General features: G+C 40.1%; 1 protein-coding gene across 2 annotated transcripts in view; it reads left to right on the top strand.

Moving 5' to 3' along the window:
• The window catches only part of szt2 (SZT2 subunit of KICSTOR complex), a 129,725-nt gene that overhangs the window by 8,744 nt on the left and 103,705 nt on the right, over nt 1-17,276 (top strand). For both annotated transcript variants that reach the window (XM_084722454.1, XM_084722453.1), the window contains exons 10-27: nt 72-303; nt 433-562; nt 3,188-3,333; nt 3,495-3,647; nt 5,246-5,360; nt 6,864-7,069; nt 7,427-7,663; nt 9,361-9,439; nt 9,612-9,700; nt 10,328-10,496; nt 10,675-10,792; nt 11,683-11,796; nt 11,938-12,141; nt 12,300-12,397; nt 13,332-13,470; nt 13,572-13,895; nt 14,841-15,048; nt 16,614-16,661. In XM_084722454.1, coding sequence (XP_084578580.1) covers nt 72-303; nt 433-562; nt 3,188-3,333; nt 3,495-3,647; nt 5,246-5,360; nt 6,864-7,069; nt 7,427-7,663; nt 9,361-9,439; nt 9,612-9,700; nt 10,328-10,496; nt 10,675-10,792; nt 11,683-11,796; nt 11,938-12,141; nt 12,300-12,397; nt 13,332-13,470; nt 13,572-13,895; nt 14,841-15,048; nt 16,614-16,661 — 2,809 coding nt within the window. The remainder of the gene's footprint in view (nt 1-71; nt 304-432; nt 563-3,187; nt 3,334-3,494; nt 3,648-5,245; nt 5,361-6,863; nt 7,070-7,426; nt 7,664-9,360; nt 9,440-9,611; nt 9,701-10,327; nt 10,497-10,674; nt 10,793-11,682; nt 11,797-11,937; nt 12,142-12,299; nt 12,398-13,331; nt 13,471-13,571; nt 13,896-14,840; nt 15,049-16,613; nt 16,662-17,276) is intronic.

Raw genomic sequence — 17,276 nt, 5'->3', positions numbered from 1 at the left:
CATTTACAAAAGTTTTTGAGCAGTGTGTTAGACCTTTGTCCTTGCTGAGAATGAAGCACATTTTTTTTCAGGTGGGACTCAGCTGGAGGTGAAGCTGGTGCTCTTATGGAAACACAACATGCACATCGAGTACTTGGCAGCCGCGTCCTGGCCTTTGGACCCTGCCAAGAGAACCACCAGGGTGGAGGTGACGATGGAGGGGAGCTACGACATCCTGCATGACATCAGCTGCACCCAGAGAAAACCCATCACCAGCCCGTACCGTACCTCTGTCATCCGACGCTTCTGGAACACGCTGCAGAGGTACGCCTGTCTGCAGGGGGAATGCTTCCAGATTTACAGTAAATTAAAACCAAAAACGAGATCGATTGCTGTTCTTTTAATGCACTGTTTATGTCCTTACTTAAGTACATATACTGTGTGTCCTTCCAGCATCAACCAGACTGATCAGATGTTGGTGCACCTCCAGTCGTTTAATTCGATTCCTGAGAACTACACGATTCCTGAGAGCACCAAAAACGGAGTACCTCTCTTCTACATCCCTCCTGGTTCTACCACTCCGGTACTGTGCAGACCGTCACTACTTGTTGAAAACATCTTAATACTCTGGTGCAAAAGAACTTCAGTGTAGCATTAATTATATTGATAGTTATGCTTTTTTTTTAAATTAATGAAAACAGTAGGCCTCATGCAAGAACCACTTATATGAACAGATTTGTTCTGAAGTGGTGTGTACGAGTGATTTAGGAGAACTTGTCACATTCATCAATTTTCTTGTGATTTTCTTTCAGATACAAACACAATTTACGAGGTCCAGATGTATTGTATTAGTCTGCTGTTATCCAAACACAAGTGTTTCACTAATGACTAGATTTCATTAGTTTGAAGATATTTGTGTTTTGAAAGATAAATTGCATAATTCATAATTATATTGACATTATCCTGTTTGACTGTATTTCAAGTTTCACTGGCCACTTTATTAGGTACACCTTGCTAGTGTCAGACTGGACCCTTTTCTGCCTTCAGAACTGCTTTAATTCTTCCTGGCACAGATTCAACAAGATGCTGGAAACATTCCTCAGAGATTTTGGTCCATATTGACATGACAGCATCACACAGTTGCTGCAGATTTGTCGGCTGCTCATCCATGATGTGAATCTTCAATTCCACCACATCCCAAATGTTCTCTGTTGGACTGAGATCTGGAGGCCACTGGAGTACAGTGAAGTCATTGTCAATGTTCAAGAAACCAGTTTGAGATGATCTGGGCTTTGTGACATGGTGTTATCCTGCTGGAAGTATCCATCAGAAGATGTGTACACTGTGGTCATAAAGGGATGGACGTGGTCAGCAACAATACTGAGGCAGGCTGTGGTGTTTAAATGATACTCAGTTGGTACTAAGGGGCCCAAAGTGTGCCAAGAAAATATCCCCCACAACATTACACCTCCACCAGCAGCCTGAACCGTTGACACAAGGCAGGATGGATCCATGCTTTCATGTTGTTTACTCCAAATTCTGACCCGACCATCTGAATGTCACAGCAGAAATTGAGACTCATCAGACCAGGCAACGTTTTTCCAGTCTTCTATTGTCCAATTTTGGTGAACTCATGTGAATTGTAGCCTCAGTTTTCTGTTCTTAGCTGACAGGAGTGACACCCGGTGTGGTCTTCTGCTGCTGTAGCGCATCTGCTTCAAGCTTCGATGTGTTGTGCGTTCAGAGATGGTCTTTTGCACATCTTGGTTCTAACGAGTGGTTATTTGAGTTACTGTTGCCTTTTTATCACCTCAACCCAGTCTGGTCATTCTCCTCTGACCTCTGACATCAACAAGGCATTTCTGCCTGGAGAAATACTCCCCCCAACAACCACGCCACATTCAAAGTCACTTAAATCACCTTTCTTCCTCATTCTGATGCTTGATTTGAACTTCAGCAGGTCGTCTTGACCGTGTCTACAGGCCCAAATGCGTTGAGTTGCTGCCATGTGATTGGCTGATTAGATATTTGTGTTAATGAGCAGGTGAACAGATATACCTCATAAAGTGGTCAGTGAGTGTATAATATAATTGTAAATTTACACATAAAGCCTCTTATTATCAATTTAATGATGTATTATAACTTACTGCCAGGTGTACTGGCCATATATCTTCAGATGCAGGTTAATGAAGAAGCTGTCCATGGGAACATCCTCTTTCTGTCTTCTGTCTCTATAATTGAAACTTCCTACTGACCTCCTTCTCCCGTTACAGTTATCGATTGCCCCTTACTGTGGCAAGACTTTTTTTTCATTGAAGCCATTTTTATTATGAGACATTTAATTTTTTATTTCAGTGACAGTCTGACCCTGAGGTAACAGCACAGCATTAACAGCGCTCTTTTTTCTTTGTTTTAGCAGGTCTTTTAATTCCACTGTTGACACACTTAAAATGAAAGCAGACCATCAAACTCCAAACTCGTAAAGTTCTTCTTTATACTCTTTGATGCCATTTTCCTGAATGAAAACTTCCTGACATATGGGGCAGGAAGCATAGCCTCATGTGGTATTATTGGAGTGTTAACTCTGCTAAAATTGCAAGTATCAAGCTTACTTATGAGTTTTTCTTGAATCTGACGTGACATGTTCGTATGAGCCCTTTGCAACAAAGCAAAGCAAGAGAAATTGAAGAAAGGAAAATGAAAATGTTCTTGCATGAGGCCCATTGTTTCTTTTGTCTGGTTAATGACTATCATTAAAGCTCTGTGAACTGATGTCAAAAACAAAGACAAACAGGCTCCAGTGAAAATACCTGTCAACAGCAGTCTTCTTATTTTGCCCAGTGAATATGTCCATTTTGAAAAGCATTGTATATGTCTGCATCTGCTAGTGGACCATCATGATAAGATTAGACAAAAGAATATGTTAATTCCATTTCAGGAGAGAGTTGATGTTCTCTGCAGTTAAGTGAGAAATATTAGTAAATTGTCAAAAAACAATATTGTGCATCACTACTTTAAATCAAGCCAAAAACGTGTGTGTTTTCATGCTATTTGTTAAGGATAAGAAACATAAAATGATTTAAAAAGTAAGAATAATAGCCAAAATGTATAAAGACAGTAATTAAACAAGTTAAATCCACTTCCTTTGGTAATCTGACTTCCCCAGTTACTTCCTGGACTTTAACTGAATGAGCTCCTCTTTTTCCAGGTCTTGTCGTTGCAGCACAGTGGATCCAAAGACTCCTCTCAGTCCCAGTTTGCCTCCTACTGGAAGCCCATCCTCTCCATGGACGCCAACTTCTGGCAGAGATGGCTGCACATGCATCGTATCGCCATCATCCTTGAACATGACATGTGAGAAATATGTGGTTTTGAATGAATATTAAAGACTATTTAAAGATGATTTGGTCAGCCTGGATTGGTGGTTGCAGGTCTATGTCTTCTGCTGTAATTGTTTATTTTTGTTTATTTCGCTCTGTCAGTCCTTCATCACATAAATGATTTTGTCCCTTCAGGCCTGTCCCCAAACACCTGCACACAGCTGGAAACAACGGACGTTACAGCACCATTCAGTGTCGTATCTCCCACTCTGCCCTCACGTCACTGCTGAAGGACTGGAGCAGCTTTGTGCTGGTGGAGGGCTACTCATACGTTAAACTCATATACAGGTGAGACAGCACTGATAGCTGTTTGGAATTGGAAATATTTGTGGTGATAATGAAATGATTAAAGCAGGGTTCTTAAAGGTGCTGGAAATCCTTGAAAATGCTTAAATTTTAATGCATTTTCAAGATTTGAAAAGTGCTTAGATTTTGGATAAAGTGCTTGAAACTGCTTAAAATTGTGATTTCATTACTTTGATAATAAATTGCCTGCTGAATGAACAATTTGCCTTTTTAGATAGATAAAATAAAATAAAAGTTTGAGAAAGCCAGATTGCTTTTTCTGTTTGCACAAAATGGGCTCAGGTTATTTAGGATGTCAAGTCTTCCTTACAGACAGGTGACACATTTTGAAATATGAAACTTTGTTGTGTTTCCCTTAAAATTGTCTCCCTCTTGTAGAATTCTATCACAAAACATATTTTTTTGTTCTTTGTAGCACAATTTAATGTATGTGTGTACAGCAGTATGATGCTGGAAAAGCTTAAAAATGCACATTGAAAATGCTTGAAAAGTGCTTGAGTTTGACTTTGGAAAAGGTGTGGGAACCACTTTAAAAGAACAAAAAAAAAAAAAAAAAAAGAAAGTAACATCTGCTATAAAAAAAACTGTTATATGTTTTAGACTTGCTCTTAAGTTTTCCTTTTCTCATTAAAGGAGAAGTGTGTGATTTCCAGTGGCATCTAACATTCAAACCTTAGATTGCAACTAAGAGGATTTACCCCGACACTGCCCCTCCCTCACCAAGAGTATGGTGGCCGTCAGCGGACAAAATGGCGAGCGAAAGCTATCTCACAAAAAACTGCAATTATGTGTGTAGGATGAATTACCTGTCCAGCAGAAAACAGGCAACCTCGCGTCACTGTGAAAATGTTTTTCCTCCATCAGTGATTTCCATCGTGTAAACGCTATGCCGATGTTGATTAGTGTTTTTGCCGTTTCCTGTCATGCTTGTGTTTACTTTCTTCACGTCTCCGCTTCTTGGATGACGGGGATTCACTGTCCGCTGCTTTTTGTTCTGGTACAGTGTATGTATGATCCTCCATTTGTCAAAACTGCGCCAGTCAAAGTTCACAACGCTAAATGGTCTGCCAACAATCACCTGCGTCTATTCTCCCTGTCTACTTCTGTGTTTACACTGCGGCGTCGACGTAAGGTCGCCATGGGCTTCCCAAGACTCACTGTTAGTGCAGTTTGTCCGCTCCGCGCTGCCGTAGACGGCGCAAGATGATGATCTCTGTAAGGCGACCCGACCGTATGTAACTATAAATGGCTATTTCTAAAGTAAAGTTGATTGATAATAATAAATAACATACTTATATATAATATATCCCATTTATGTACATAAATTCCTGTAATTATTACACACTGGTCCTTTAAATACTAGATACTTTCATCTCCATAGATTTTTTCCAAAAAACATTGAATCCAATAATCCATGGAGGAAAAATTTTTTTTTTTTCATCCACAGTAAGACCAAAGCTGAGAGGCCAGAAAAGTTGTGTAACACTGCCTCAGGTCACAGAATGAGAAATCCATGTTATGGGAAAAAATAATTAAGTCCCTGCACAAAATGTAAGATTGAATGAATTTTATCTCCACAGTTCTTCTGACCAGCCTCCCACGTCCTTCTACCTGGTCCGTCTCATCTCCAAGACGCCCTGCATGGTGCTGCGTCTGGGCTTCCCCATTGGTACACCAGCCCATGTCAGAAACAAGGTAATGACAGTGAAGTGAAAGGTCCGAACCAATGTCTCTGCAGCAGAGCCTGCCTCTGAGACGATGATAAGGCGTCGGCTCCACCCTGTGGTTTGTGCTGTAATTTGTGGTGGTGATGCTTTGGAGCGCATTATGATGTAAGGGCTTAATGGAATGTGGCTACAGGCTGGTGCCATTTTGTGTGCAGCATTTCTTTGTATTAAGTGCAGAGATAGGAAGTAACTAAGTACAAATACTTCCTTGCTGTACTTAAGTAGATTTTTCAGGTATCTGGACTTTATTTGAGTTTTTATTTTTCTGATAATGTTTTACTTTTACTCCTTACATTTTCACACAAATATCCGTACTTTCTACTCCTTACATTTTCAAAACAGGTTTTTGTAGTTTAGTTTTAATGAAAGACAAAAACAATGTAAAAGAGTTAATGGCACAAAAACAACGTAAAAGATGTAACAAGACGAAACCAACAGAAAAGGTCTAACAAGATGAATACAATATAACAAGATGTAACAAAACAAAAATGATGTAAAAGACATAAGACAAAATGACGCAACAATACATTAAAAAATGATAATGATGTGAAAGACATATCTAGAGGAAAATTATGTAATGATGTATAACAAGACAAAAAATGATGTAAAAGGTGTAACAAGACAAAAATCACACAAAAGACAGACTTGAGAAGACAATGTAATGATGAGAACTACGTAAAATACAAAACAAGACAAAAACAACATAAAAGACGTATTAGGACATAAAAAGAAGAAAATTATATTAAAAAACATTACAAGACAAAACAACGTAGAAGGCGTAACAAGATGAAACAGATAGAGAGGGAGACTTGACTGTGGAGAAGAGGTGAGGGTCTGTCACTTTGCACAGATGGTAGAAATGTCCTTCAGACGACGGCTTTTTACTTTTATACTACAGAGCCTGTATGGTTTCACTTTTACTTGAGTAAAGAAGTTGAATCAGTACTTGATTATTACTACTTGAGTACAGAATGTGTTGACTTTTGCCACCTCTGATTTAGTGTATCTTACAGGTCACAGATCACATGTCTTATTTTGATGATTTTTGAAGCAGTGAGCTTACAAACACCTCATCTCACTCTCCCCTTCCAAGCGTTTTGGAGAACCGCGAAACTTGAGAAAAAACACAAATTGAAATTCTGCTATTTGGTCAACAACTCCATTTTGAAGCACTTCAGATTGATATTTGTAGATTTGGATGAAATATGTTGTTTGTAACACGGTAATCTATCTGAAGAAGCTTAATATTTGAAGTGCTGGCACTGTAACATCTGACATCAACATCTGGCTTCCAGTTTCTCTTAAACCAACAGATACAGTAATTGGATAGGCTGTTATTTAATCTGTGAAAAGCTATCAGATCATTAAAAACACTGGCCACATCTGCACAGACAGAAATTTAAGGTGTCTTAAAACTGAACTGTATATTTTCCCTGCAGTAACCTGCTCTGACATTTATGTTTTTCATCAGATCGTGGATGAGCTGCGAGAGCAGATCCTAAAACTTCGCTTCCCTCATCGTGTTCAGAACAAAGAGGCGACCCCCAAAACCAAGAGGAAAGTTGTCGGCCATCCATCACCATCCAAATCTCCCTCCATCCCTCCTCCCAAACCTGCTCTGTCAGACAGGCCCTGTGTGGTGGTGCTCAACAAGCCTCTGGAGAAGCTGCTCATAAGGTCAGCACTCATGACAGCAGCTCAGCACAACTACAAAAATAGAACCAAATCATGAGTCAGACTGTCATAAAACACAATATGTCTGACACTTATTTTAACTTGTAATTGTCTGAACATTTTTCTCTTTTTGACATCTGACACATTATCAGTTTGTGCTCTGCAGTTTCTCTCTTTTCTTTTTAAAAATAGTTACAATTCCTAATTTAAAAGGAGTGGTTATAACTGTCTGCAGCTGCAGATGAGTCAGACTGTGATGTGCAAAGATTCCTAACAAGCTTGAACACTTTGTCCTCTGTGTGAAAAGGAGGCTGTCAGCTGGACACATTTTAATGAAATGAACTGTGGGATGCTTTGCAGGTATGAGAAGCTGCCGCTGGACTTCAGGACTCCCTTCATCTTCAACATGGAGAACTTCCCTCAGCCCTCCAACAGCGCCGTCCCGCTCAGCATGGCGGCCAACCGGACAGCCTCCTCCACCCTGGCCTCTCTGTCCCGGTACTTCCTGCACCAGCGCTGGGTGTGGGCTGTGCAGAGCAGCCAGGGATCCGCTGTGGCCATGCAGGCTGTCGCTCACATCCTGTCCATGCTCTCTGAGTGAGTTCACACACTTAATTATCACGTCTTTATTTTATTTTTATTTTTTACATTCAAGTCATGTTTTTAGTTTGTTCAGAAAAAGATCAGAAGAATTTTACTTTTTGTTATGTTTTCTTCGATATAAAGAATGATTCAGTTAAAAGATACAAAAAATGTAAATTGTTTAAAGTTAAAAGTGCGGCAGTCTTCTCATTTTTGCTATTTCTTCATGTAGGATTATTATAATAATGCTGTCAGTTCTCAAAATATGCCATGTTTCCGCTGTGTGGTACGTCTGAGCTCAGCTTAACCACTTTTAGTACCAGATACTTCTCTTGATTTCGTTTTCCTCAGCAGCAGGCAGGAGTCTTCGCTCATTGTCATAGTGACATCAAGTTAAACTCCTGTGACATCATCTTCAACCCAGCACAAGGATAACTTTTCATTTAAAGATCCTTTCATTTGCAAACAAAAAGAGGAATGTTTGTTGTGTTTGCACACTGTCAGTTGACCACGGTGTGCTGTTTTGCAGGATGCCATTTTTAAAAAAATGTGGGTTGAGAGAGTAAAGAAAAATGTTGCAATTTATAGTCAGTGTGCAGGATGTCAGTGTCACACAAAGGACACAGTTCTAAGAGAGTTGAGTTGAGTCAAACTGAGCTGTACCATGCAGTAGTGTGCCTAAATGAGTACTAACTTGCTGTTAATTCAAACTCAGTGTTTTCTTATAATGAACCTGTGGTTTTGATACATTTCTGTAGCACTTATTGAGTTTAATTGATGATTACAGAAGTGATAGAATTAATGACAGAATGAAAACAGAGAAACTGAGACCAGCAGAGTGTTGAGAATTACATTGATGGAATTAGTGCTGAGAAAATGTACATTATACTGATTTTACTGTGTGAGCTGTACAGGTAACTCCAACCCCCACAGAGTTTTGTATCCGGTCTTTATTATTTCTCCTAGTCACTACTGTTAAAGGCGTGGCCATCATTTGAATACTATCTTGAAATTGATTAATTGAATTTATGGTGTTTGCTGTATAATTGGGCTACAAATGCATAATCAATTAATCTGTCAATTATTTTGTTGTTGTTAGAAAATGGTGAAAAATGTTGATCAGTGTTCCCAAGACGTTGTTTTTTTGTCCACAACCTGAAGATATTCAGTTTATTATAATAGAAGAGTAAAGAAATCAGAAAATATTCACATTTGAGATGCTCAAATCATGGATTTTAGACTTTTTTATTAAAAAATTGCTGCAAACAATTTATAAATTACGAAAGTAGCTGACAATTGAGTTAATAGTTGGTTAAAAAAACAGGGCTGTTGTGGCCGCCACTTGAGTAAATGATAAACTGTAGTGTCCCAAAGCAATCCATTTAATTAAATATGTTAAATAAGTTAAGTGTATTTGTATAGCACCTTTCAACAAGAAAGCAGAGTGCTTTACATATCATAAACTCAGGATGTTATGGATTGGAACAGACTCAGATAGCAGTTAAACAGAAAATTCTGAGCAAAACAATTCCAGAAAACAACACTTGTTTGGTGGCAAATGTGACCTGAGGGTTCCTGTTTCATTAATGCAGAATTAAAGCTGTTTCAGAGCTGTTTGACTCATAAATGCTGAAAGACACACTGCAGCAGCTGGGTCGGGTGGATGTGGAATAAGCAGTTTTGTGGAATTTGTTTGTTTGATGTCTGTGTAGGATCCGCGTATCAGAAGGTTTTCACTTCGCTGCCAGTGGAGAGGGCATCGTTAACATGGTGATCGAGCTGCCAATGAAGGTAAACAGCAGCAGGGCACCAAATCATTTACAACACGAAATGCTGCCGTTTTCCATTTGCTTAATTCATGTGGTTGGTTTTATCTGCAGCACTGTAATGTTTTTGTCCATTTGTTTGTCGTATTACTAGTAATTGGTAATTGGTTTTCACTGAATTTCATGTCCATCCTCAGGGCATGTCAGGAGACATGGACAGAGAGAGTCACTCTTGTATTGTTCAGTACATCCTGTTTCCACCTCACTCTACATCTACTAAGGACAGGTAAGACTGGGAGTAATCAGTCATCTATCAGTCCCTCCAGGATTTTACAGGCCTAAAATGACTAATTTCATGGCAGCTTTTCTCAAAAAGTATGATGCATGTTGCAATGTTTTCAGGCATTTGAATTTATTTCATAAGTCATTAAAAATCAAAGGCAACCTGTTCCAGGTAGAATAAAACCACAAGGTGCAGGATTACAAAAATCATAGTCAAAAACAGCAAACAGAAAATTATAAATTATAAAAGTGCCTAGTGCATGACAATCAACAAAGATACAAAAAAAAAAAAAGAAATAAACAGTGAGACGGTTCATTGCTACTTACGTGTATGACGTAACAAACATTATGGTTTTTAGACATAATTGCGAGGTCATGCAGAATTCAGAGATATGGGTTGAATTTGCATGAATTGTTGCGATTGAAACATCGCAACATCCTGGAGGAACTGATCTACATAGACTGTTGTCCACCCGTGCACTACACGTGGTGCTAACTGTGAACTCAGAGAGGCTGTATACCTCGACATTCACACTGACCCTGAAATCTGCATTTCCTTGCTGCTTGAACGAATCCCCTTGAATATTTTGTGAAAAATGATCTCATTAGAAGCTATTCTGTGTGACTCCAGCTTCTCCACTGATGATGACAACGACACAGAGGTGGAGGCTGTGGACATGGACACAGAGCTGAACCTTGTGACAGAGTGCTGGGTGGAGCCACAGAGCGGCACGGTGATGAACTGCATGGACCAGCATCGCCACTTCCAGGGCCTCAAGTACCAGGAGATCCCTCAAGCAGTGAGTAGAACTGATTCACACAGCAGCCGGTCACACAGTGATAGTCTGTAGTGATAGTCCCTCAGTCTGTATGAAGCAGAGCTGAAGGTGAAAGTCTTAATCTCTGTCTGTATGGAAGGTCAGTTGGATTTAAGAAGCATTAAGTTGTGTGTAACAGTGCACTTGTGTGTTGTTGTAGATTTTCCCGAGGGATCTGGCCTGTATGTCCACCATGATGACCTTTGAGTATTTGAGCCAACTGTGTCAGAATAAGGAACAGGTCTGCTCACTGCCAACCGGACTCAAGGATATGAGAGGTAACAAAACTTAAAAACTGACTTGGATTTGACACTGTCCAAACTGTAAATTCTCAGATGGCGGCAAGCAGAGATGGAGAGAGTATTCAGATCTGTTAAAGCCTCTGGAAACCAAATCCACAATAGTCTTCTAATCATGTAATTTAGGGTCTTATGTACCTGCTGCTGGTCTAATGCTGCCTCCATCGGCAGCAAGTCACGTTAGTTTGGACCCAAACAAACGTGTTACAACACCGAAGTCACACCAAGCCACACAATAATATAAACTAACTAACAAACACAAACTCCTTCAACTCCCGTGTCCTGCAAGGTAAAAATACTGTCTGTCCATGGCGTCTGGTGATTGTAAAGAGCAGAGACAGCAGCTTCAGTTCCCCGTTGGAAAACGCTGTCTGACAACAAAGTAAAGCAGCAAACATGTTCTAAATATAACGTACACTTTAACCCATATTGATCTTTTTAGGTGGTGCTTTGTTCAGGTGCTAAAATAGATTTAGCTGCTGCCCACATCTACAGTGGTCCACAGCAGGACATTACTTAGCTTCTGTGTTGGGACTCCTGAGGCAGCTGTCAATCAAACGTGAGCTGACACGCCCACGCAGTCTTGAAAAATGGTCTAAACAGCAAAATCTGCTGTTTTTGATCCAGGTTTTCCAATAAATATGAATGTTTATTTTTTTATCATATTTTTTGGATGTTTAGTGAGAAACTAAACTTTGATATCATATATGCATTTTTACTTTCAAGCCAAGTCTTCAAGGGCAAGAAACTGCAGTTATGTAAGCCAAATACTGCTCTTTCCAAAGCCACCAGACTCCTTTGGCAAATAAAAAAAGGATGAGTTTAGATTCATGTGTTTTATTGTGGATGGTTTTTGTCTGTGTGTGCAGGGGAAGCCCAGGCCTCTGAGGACAGCATTCACATGGTCCCCTTCCAGTTTGACCTCATCCAGCTGCTCCCAAAGTGCCAGCAGGTTGAGCTCTTCTTCCTCACATTCAGCACAGGTACTATACTCATACAGTCCATCTGCAACGTGTACTTCAGCAATAATAAATATCCATAATATTTTTTCTATATTAGTTTATAATGAAATACAAAGCAAGTCTTCCTTGTCGTCATGTGCATCTCTACCTGTTTGTGTGTAGCAGTGGAGAATGAGGAGCAGGTTCACAGCTCCCCCTGTCAGCCCAACGAGCTCCTGCTCAGCCTCTTCCACCACAGCCTGGAGCACGAGCTCAGCGACAGAGAGATCCCCTTAGCTGACAGCGACCACGTCGCCTTCATGCACCATATCTTGGAGCGAGAGCGAGATGGTCATGTCGCTCCTTTCTCCTTACCTGTTATAAAAGGTCAGAACACGTCTCTGCTGTTATCTCATCCCAACTGTTATTCTAGCCAGTATATGAAGCACATTAACAGAACTAGATGACAGGTAGCCTCTGGTGTTTAGTACTGTCATATATAGAAAAGGCTTCCTGACAAGTGGCTGTCTGTTGTGTTTTGTCAGAGGAGTGTGTGAAGCCGCCAGACAGACAGGACACAATGACATCATTCCACACCACTGGCAGCAGCAAAGAGGTGATGGGATCCACCAGCACTTTACAGGTAATTCTGTCTATAAATCAGCAGCCATGTGTAGTGGGCGGTTGGGGGATGAGAGGGGAACTAGGCTTGGTTATCAAGTGATCCATGTGCTGGTGCAGTTGGCACCATGGCTGCAACTAACAGTTATTTTCATTGTTGATTAATCTATTGATTATTTTAAAAATTATTTGATTAGTTGTTTTGTCTATAAAGTGCCAGATAATGATGAAAAATGTTGACTTTTTCCCAGAGCTCAAACTGATGTCCTCAGATGTTATAAAGGAGCGAACAATACCAGAAGATATTCACATTTAAATTGCTGAAATCAGAGAATTTAGATTTTTCTTTAAAAAAATACTTAAATCAATTCATCGATTATCAAAATTGTTGGTGATTTATTTAATAGTACATTAATAAACAATGCATTGTTTGCAGCTCTAGTTGGTACAACTTGTTTTTCAAGTAGAAGTTGACAGATAAAATAGTTTGGCCAATTAATCTGTGCTGATAAAATGTATAACAAACTATACTTGCTCCAAACTTTAAAAATCTGCCATTGGTTGACATCTGATTTCCATCACTGCTAAACTGCTATCAGTGAAACTCAACGCTTCCTGAATTAATCAAGATGACAGATAAAGTGGAGGACGTGTTGAGCTTACATCAAACTCAAACATGAGCAGATCAGAAACTAAAATATGATCAGATATACTTATAAAACAAGGCAAGGTGGAAATTAAGGCCTGTCTCTAATATAAGCCTGTTTCAAATGTTTCTTTTGATCTCTTCACTTCTGTCTGCAGCTGAGGTAAATAAACTTTAGATTATCTTCTTGAACAGAACATCTAAAATAGCAGTTTTTTTATGTACTTTTCCATTAGAAAGCTGAATGTAAATGCACTCTATGATTGAGTAATATTGAATATTAAACGTGGTTCCTCTCTGTCTTTGTCAGAGTTTCAGTAATGCAGACCTTGTGGATGAAGAACCCTTGCTGGGGGAGAGGAGCTGCTCCACGCCACAGTGGAGGTGCTACGCCAAGTACATCAGCTCCCAGCAGATCCTCCTCACCTTCCTCCCTGCTTTATTCACAGGTACACTTTGAATTGCTTTGAATATAATGTGTTCTTTAGGTTTTCCATCACATTCTCTGAATGCAAAAGAGTTAATTCTGGATACTGTGTTTATTTTGCAGATGTCCTGATGCTGATGGCGTCAGGGTTGGAGACAGAGCCCCAGAGTAACGTCAGCACGCAGGAGGACGACACACTGACTCCCAGCAACAAGTCTCAGGCTGACTCCCTGTCAGGTTCCACCAGTGGGCTGGAGAGGTCCGAGTCTGGCCTCAGTCTGGCCAGTAAACTGCGAAGAAGCTCCAGCAGCGGACACTTCACTGCCAGGTCCCCTCTGCTCTCTCCTCGGTCCGAGAGCCAGGCTGGGCCCACTGACTCCCTGATCATGGACCAGGACAGCTGGGACAGCAGAGTGTCTGAGACAGAGACTGGGACCCCGGGCTCAGGTTGGTCTAATGCTCTGGTCCAGAGCTATAGTTGAAACCAAATTAGTATAGTACAGTCAAAAAAATAGGTTAAAGGGATAGTTTGGATTATTTGATGTAAGGTACTTATGGATAATCAGTTTATAGCTACAGTAGATGCTGGCTGGCACACCCCCAGTTTGGGGAGGCAGAGAGGGATAGCAGCATGGAAAATAATGTGGTCAGTAACAAACAGTATTTTATCCACTTAAAAAAAGCCATTATACAAGACAAATACCGTGCTCTCCAAACCAGCCAGACTCCATAGGTGAAATCAGTCATTTTACCTTGCAAAACACATAAACCACTGCAGTGGATCAACAGACCCAGCACATGGGGCGCACACTCCACCAACTGAGCCACCAGAGCACCCAGGTGGACTTTTTATAAGTGGCTAAAATACCTTTTGTTGCTGTACCTTTTCACAACATTTCATCGCTGAGCTTCCTTGCGAGGCAAGTGAAAGTAAATTAATTTCTTGCTCAAACTGTAATTTACATAAAAAATAATATCACAGAACTGGTTGTCTGCTCATTTACAGCACACTAGTCACACTCATAAACACACCTCACTAAAATCAACAAATAGTATAAAAACACAGTTAATTGATACTCAAACCCATGGCTGACTTTAGCCTGACATGTAAGCTGATATTTAAATATAATGCAGGCCACTGTTACTATCTTACCTTGTGGGGTAAGTGAAGTAAACTTTGAGAAACATGGCATCCTGCATGGAGCAAATCTCAAAACTTCAGTGTCCTGAAAAAGACAAACACTATGACTTACCCAATTTTGTTGTGTAGTAGCTGGCCCAACAGTGCCATCTAGTGACTTAAACAGGTAACTGCCTTACAGTTACATTCAAGTATTTTGCACTCAACAGGTAGGACTAAATGATTTGGGGAAAATATTTTTGACTTTCCAGATGTGGGAGAAAAAGAGGGAGTCCAGTTCTCTGAACCGCAGAAGGCAGATTTCCACATCAGCTTCAGCAGGCAGGTTTCCCAGCAGAGTACCAGCGACAGCAGCCAATTAAAGTGTCCAGTCTACGTCTACAACTGCTCCCTGGAGCACCTGAAGGAGCAGCTGGTACACCCCAACTCCAGCCGCCAACCCAGGGACATCTTCTTCAGGTACTGGGCTCTCTTACAGGAATGAAGACAAAGGCAAGATTCTGTGACCTCATTACAGAAATTTTTCGAAGTCTGAAGTCCTATTTTTTTTTATGACATTTAGGATTTTTGGTATTACAGAAACATGTTTCCTTATTGCATTTAGGAAAAATCTTAGGGTAGGAATTTAGAAGCATCCTAAATGAAGAATTTCCAGTTACAAATGACATGAGACAGCTGTTGTCCAGAATGTACACAGGACTGCCTATATCCGTAACACAGATACATTTATTCATTTATTCATTCAACCTTTATTTTAACTCGGAAATACATTAAGGTAGAGACCTCATTTACAATGCAGCCGAGTAAAACAATAAAATAAAAGCTCCTAGACACAAGAAACTTACATGGAAGTAGCACCAAGAAGTAAAAACCAATGAAGGCTACAATAAAATTTAAATAATAAATAAATACCTCAATAATAAATAAAACAGTTAAAATTTAAGGCATGTGAATCAGGTAAAACAGGAACAACTGGAAGTAGAATGTGGTACAGCAACAGATTTTTTCTCCTTGTGGATAAAAATGAGGAAATCTTTAAATTGTTCTGCACATTGTTCCATGCTGCAGGTGCACAATACAAGAAACTAGATGTTCCAAATTCAGTAAAAATAGCCGGCACCTGCAGCTTTATCCAATCACTTGACCAAGTTTGGTAAGAGCCCACATTAAAAGAAAGCACTGAAGTGATGTAAGGACATAAAAACTAATAAGAGGTTTATAAATGAATAAAAAGTATCTTTCATGCCTTACAGACAGAGAGGACCAACTGTCATACAGGCAGCTTGCAGTTTGCTGCTCTAGTTAGGATTTCTTTTTTTTTTTAAACTTTGTTTTTATATGTTACCAGCACTAAACTTTTTTTTTAAGAGTTACATTCTCAATAGTCTCAGGAGGGAAGAGAGGCAAACAAAGACAACAAGGATCACCTCACATTCAAATCAGTCTTAGTCCATCCTGTCCTCAAAGGGAATAAAAATAACTATTGCCTTTGGACATCCAGTACACATATAAAACCAGTATAAGCCACAAATAAATCACAGAAAAGAAATTGGAAGAGAATAGTAAATGTGACATATGTACAGTTCAGAAAGAAATACAAAGCAAAGAAATGCAGAGAAGAAATCAGAAATCCTGGTAGACAACAACTAGTTAGGATTCCTTAAGATAAGATAAGATGTGAGGTCTGAGACAGGGCTCAGAAATGAGTTTAGAAATTGCTTTGAAACTCAAGATAGGACAAACAGTTTGTTCTGTATTGAGGTCCCTACTACCCATCTGATAAAAACCTTTCAAACAGTTCCAGTGGTAATTAGGATAATTAGATTTTAGATTTTGATAAATGTTTTGAAGTCTTCCACTTTCCAGACATCACATCTCTCAGACAAATTTGGCTCTATTACTTACAATTAACTTTAACTTTATGCCACTACTTTAATCGTTAAGATCCCCTGCCATAACTGAGCTATGAATGTTGCAGTCCAGTTGTTAACATGTGTGTCTTTGATTGTCTTGCGTGAGAATAGAGCTCAAGATGCTGACTCCTGGGAGATGAATCAGCAGATGAAGTTCAGGTAGCACCGCTTGATTGTGTTTCTCTGCTGCTCTCCTTCGCTCTCTGCTGAGGCGCTGCTCAGCTTTCCCTGGACGCCTCTGAGAAGTTAGGACGCGCTTGTTTTCTGTAGAGTGGAAAACGTGTTGCTTTTCTAATACCGTAGGCTCCGACACCATCCTCCCTCACCACCCAGGCCTTGTCTGCACTTCCTCCTCGGGCTTTTCTTGCTACTTAAGGTACACGCAGTAGGTGCAGTGCTGCAACACAGTTTTCCTCTCCACATTTTTGCTTTTATTGCAGCAGTCGTTAGCCACCATCATCGAAGTTAGAAAGACAAGAAAAGAGGTTTTCTAGGCAAGAATGTCACTCCGTATGTTTGGATGCAAGGACAGCTGTGTTGTGCTCTAAGACAGTTTCCTGCAGTTTGTCCTGGAATTTGATAACGAAGCTATTTGAGTGTGTGTGAGACCGTCAGTGTTGCGTTGTACAAGGAAATTCACACATTTCATTGGTGGCACATTTAGACTCCATACATCTCTACATGTTCCTGTTGGTGTTAAAGACGTTCAGAGGTGAGTGTTCAGAAGTGTGTGTCGTACTAAAAACCTCGACCGGACCGGTGTGCTTGCTGCAG

The sequence above is a fragment of the Lutjanus erythropterus genome, chromosome 7 (genome assembly GCF_056507025.1).
Source record: "Lutjanus erythropterus isolate fLutEry1 chromosome 7, fLutEry1.hap2, whole genome shotgun sequence".
NCBI classification, from domain to species: domain Eukaryota; kingdom Metazoa; phylum Chordata; class Actinopteri; order Lutjaniformes; family Lutjanidae; genus Lutjanus; species Lutjanus erythropterus.
The sequence above is the reverse complement of the archived record's forward strand: the minus strand, read 5'-3'. Positions and strand labels throughout refer to the sequence as shown.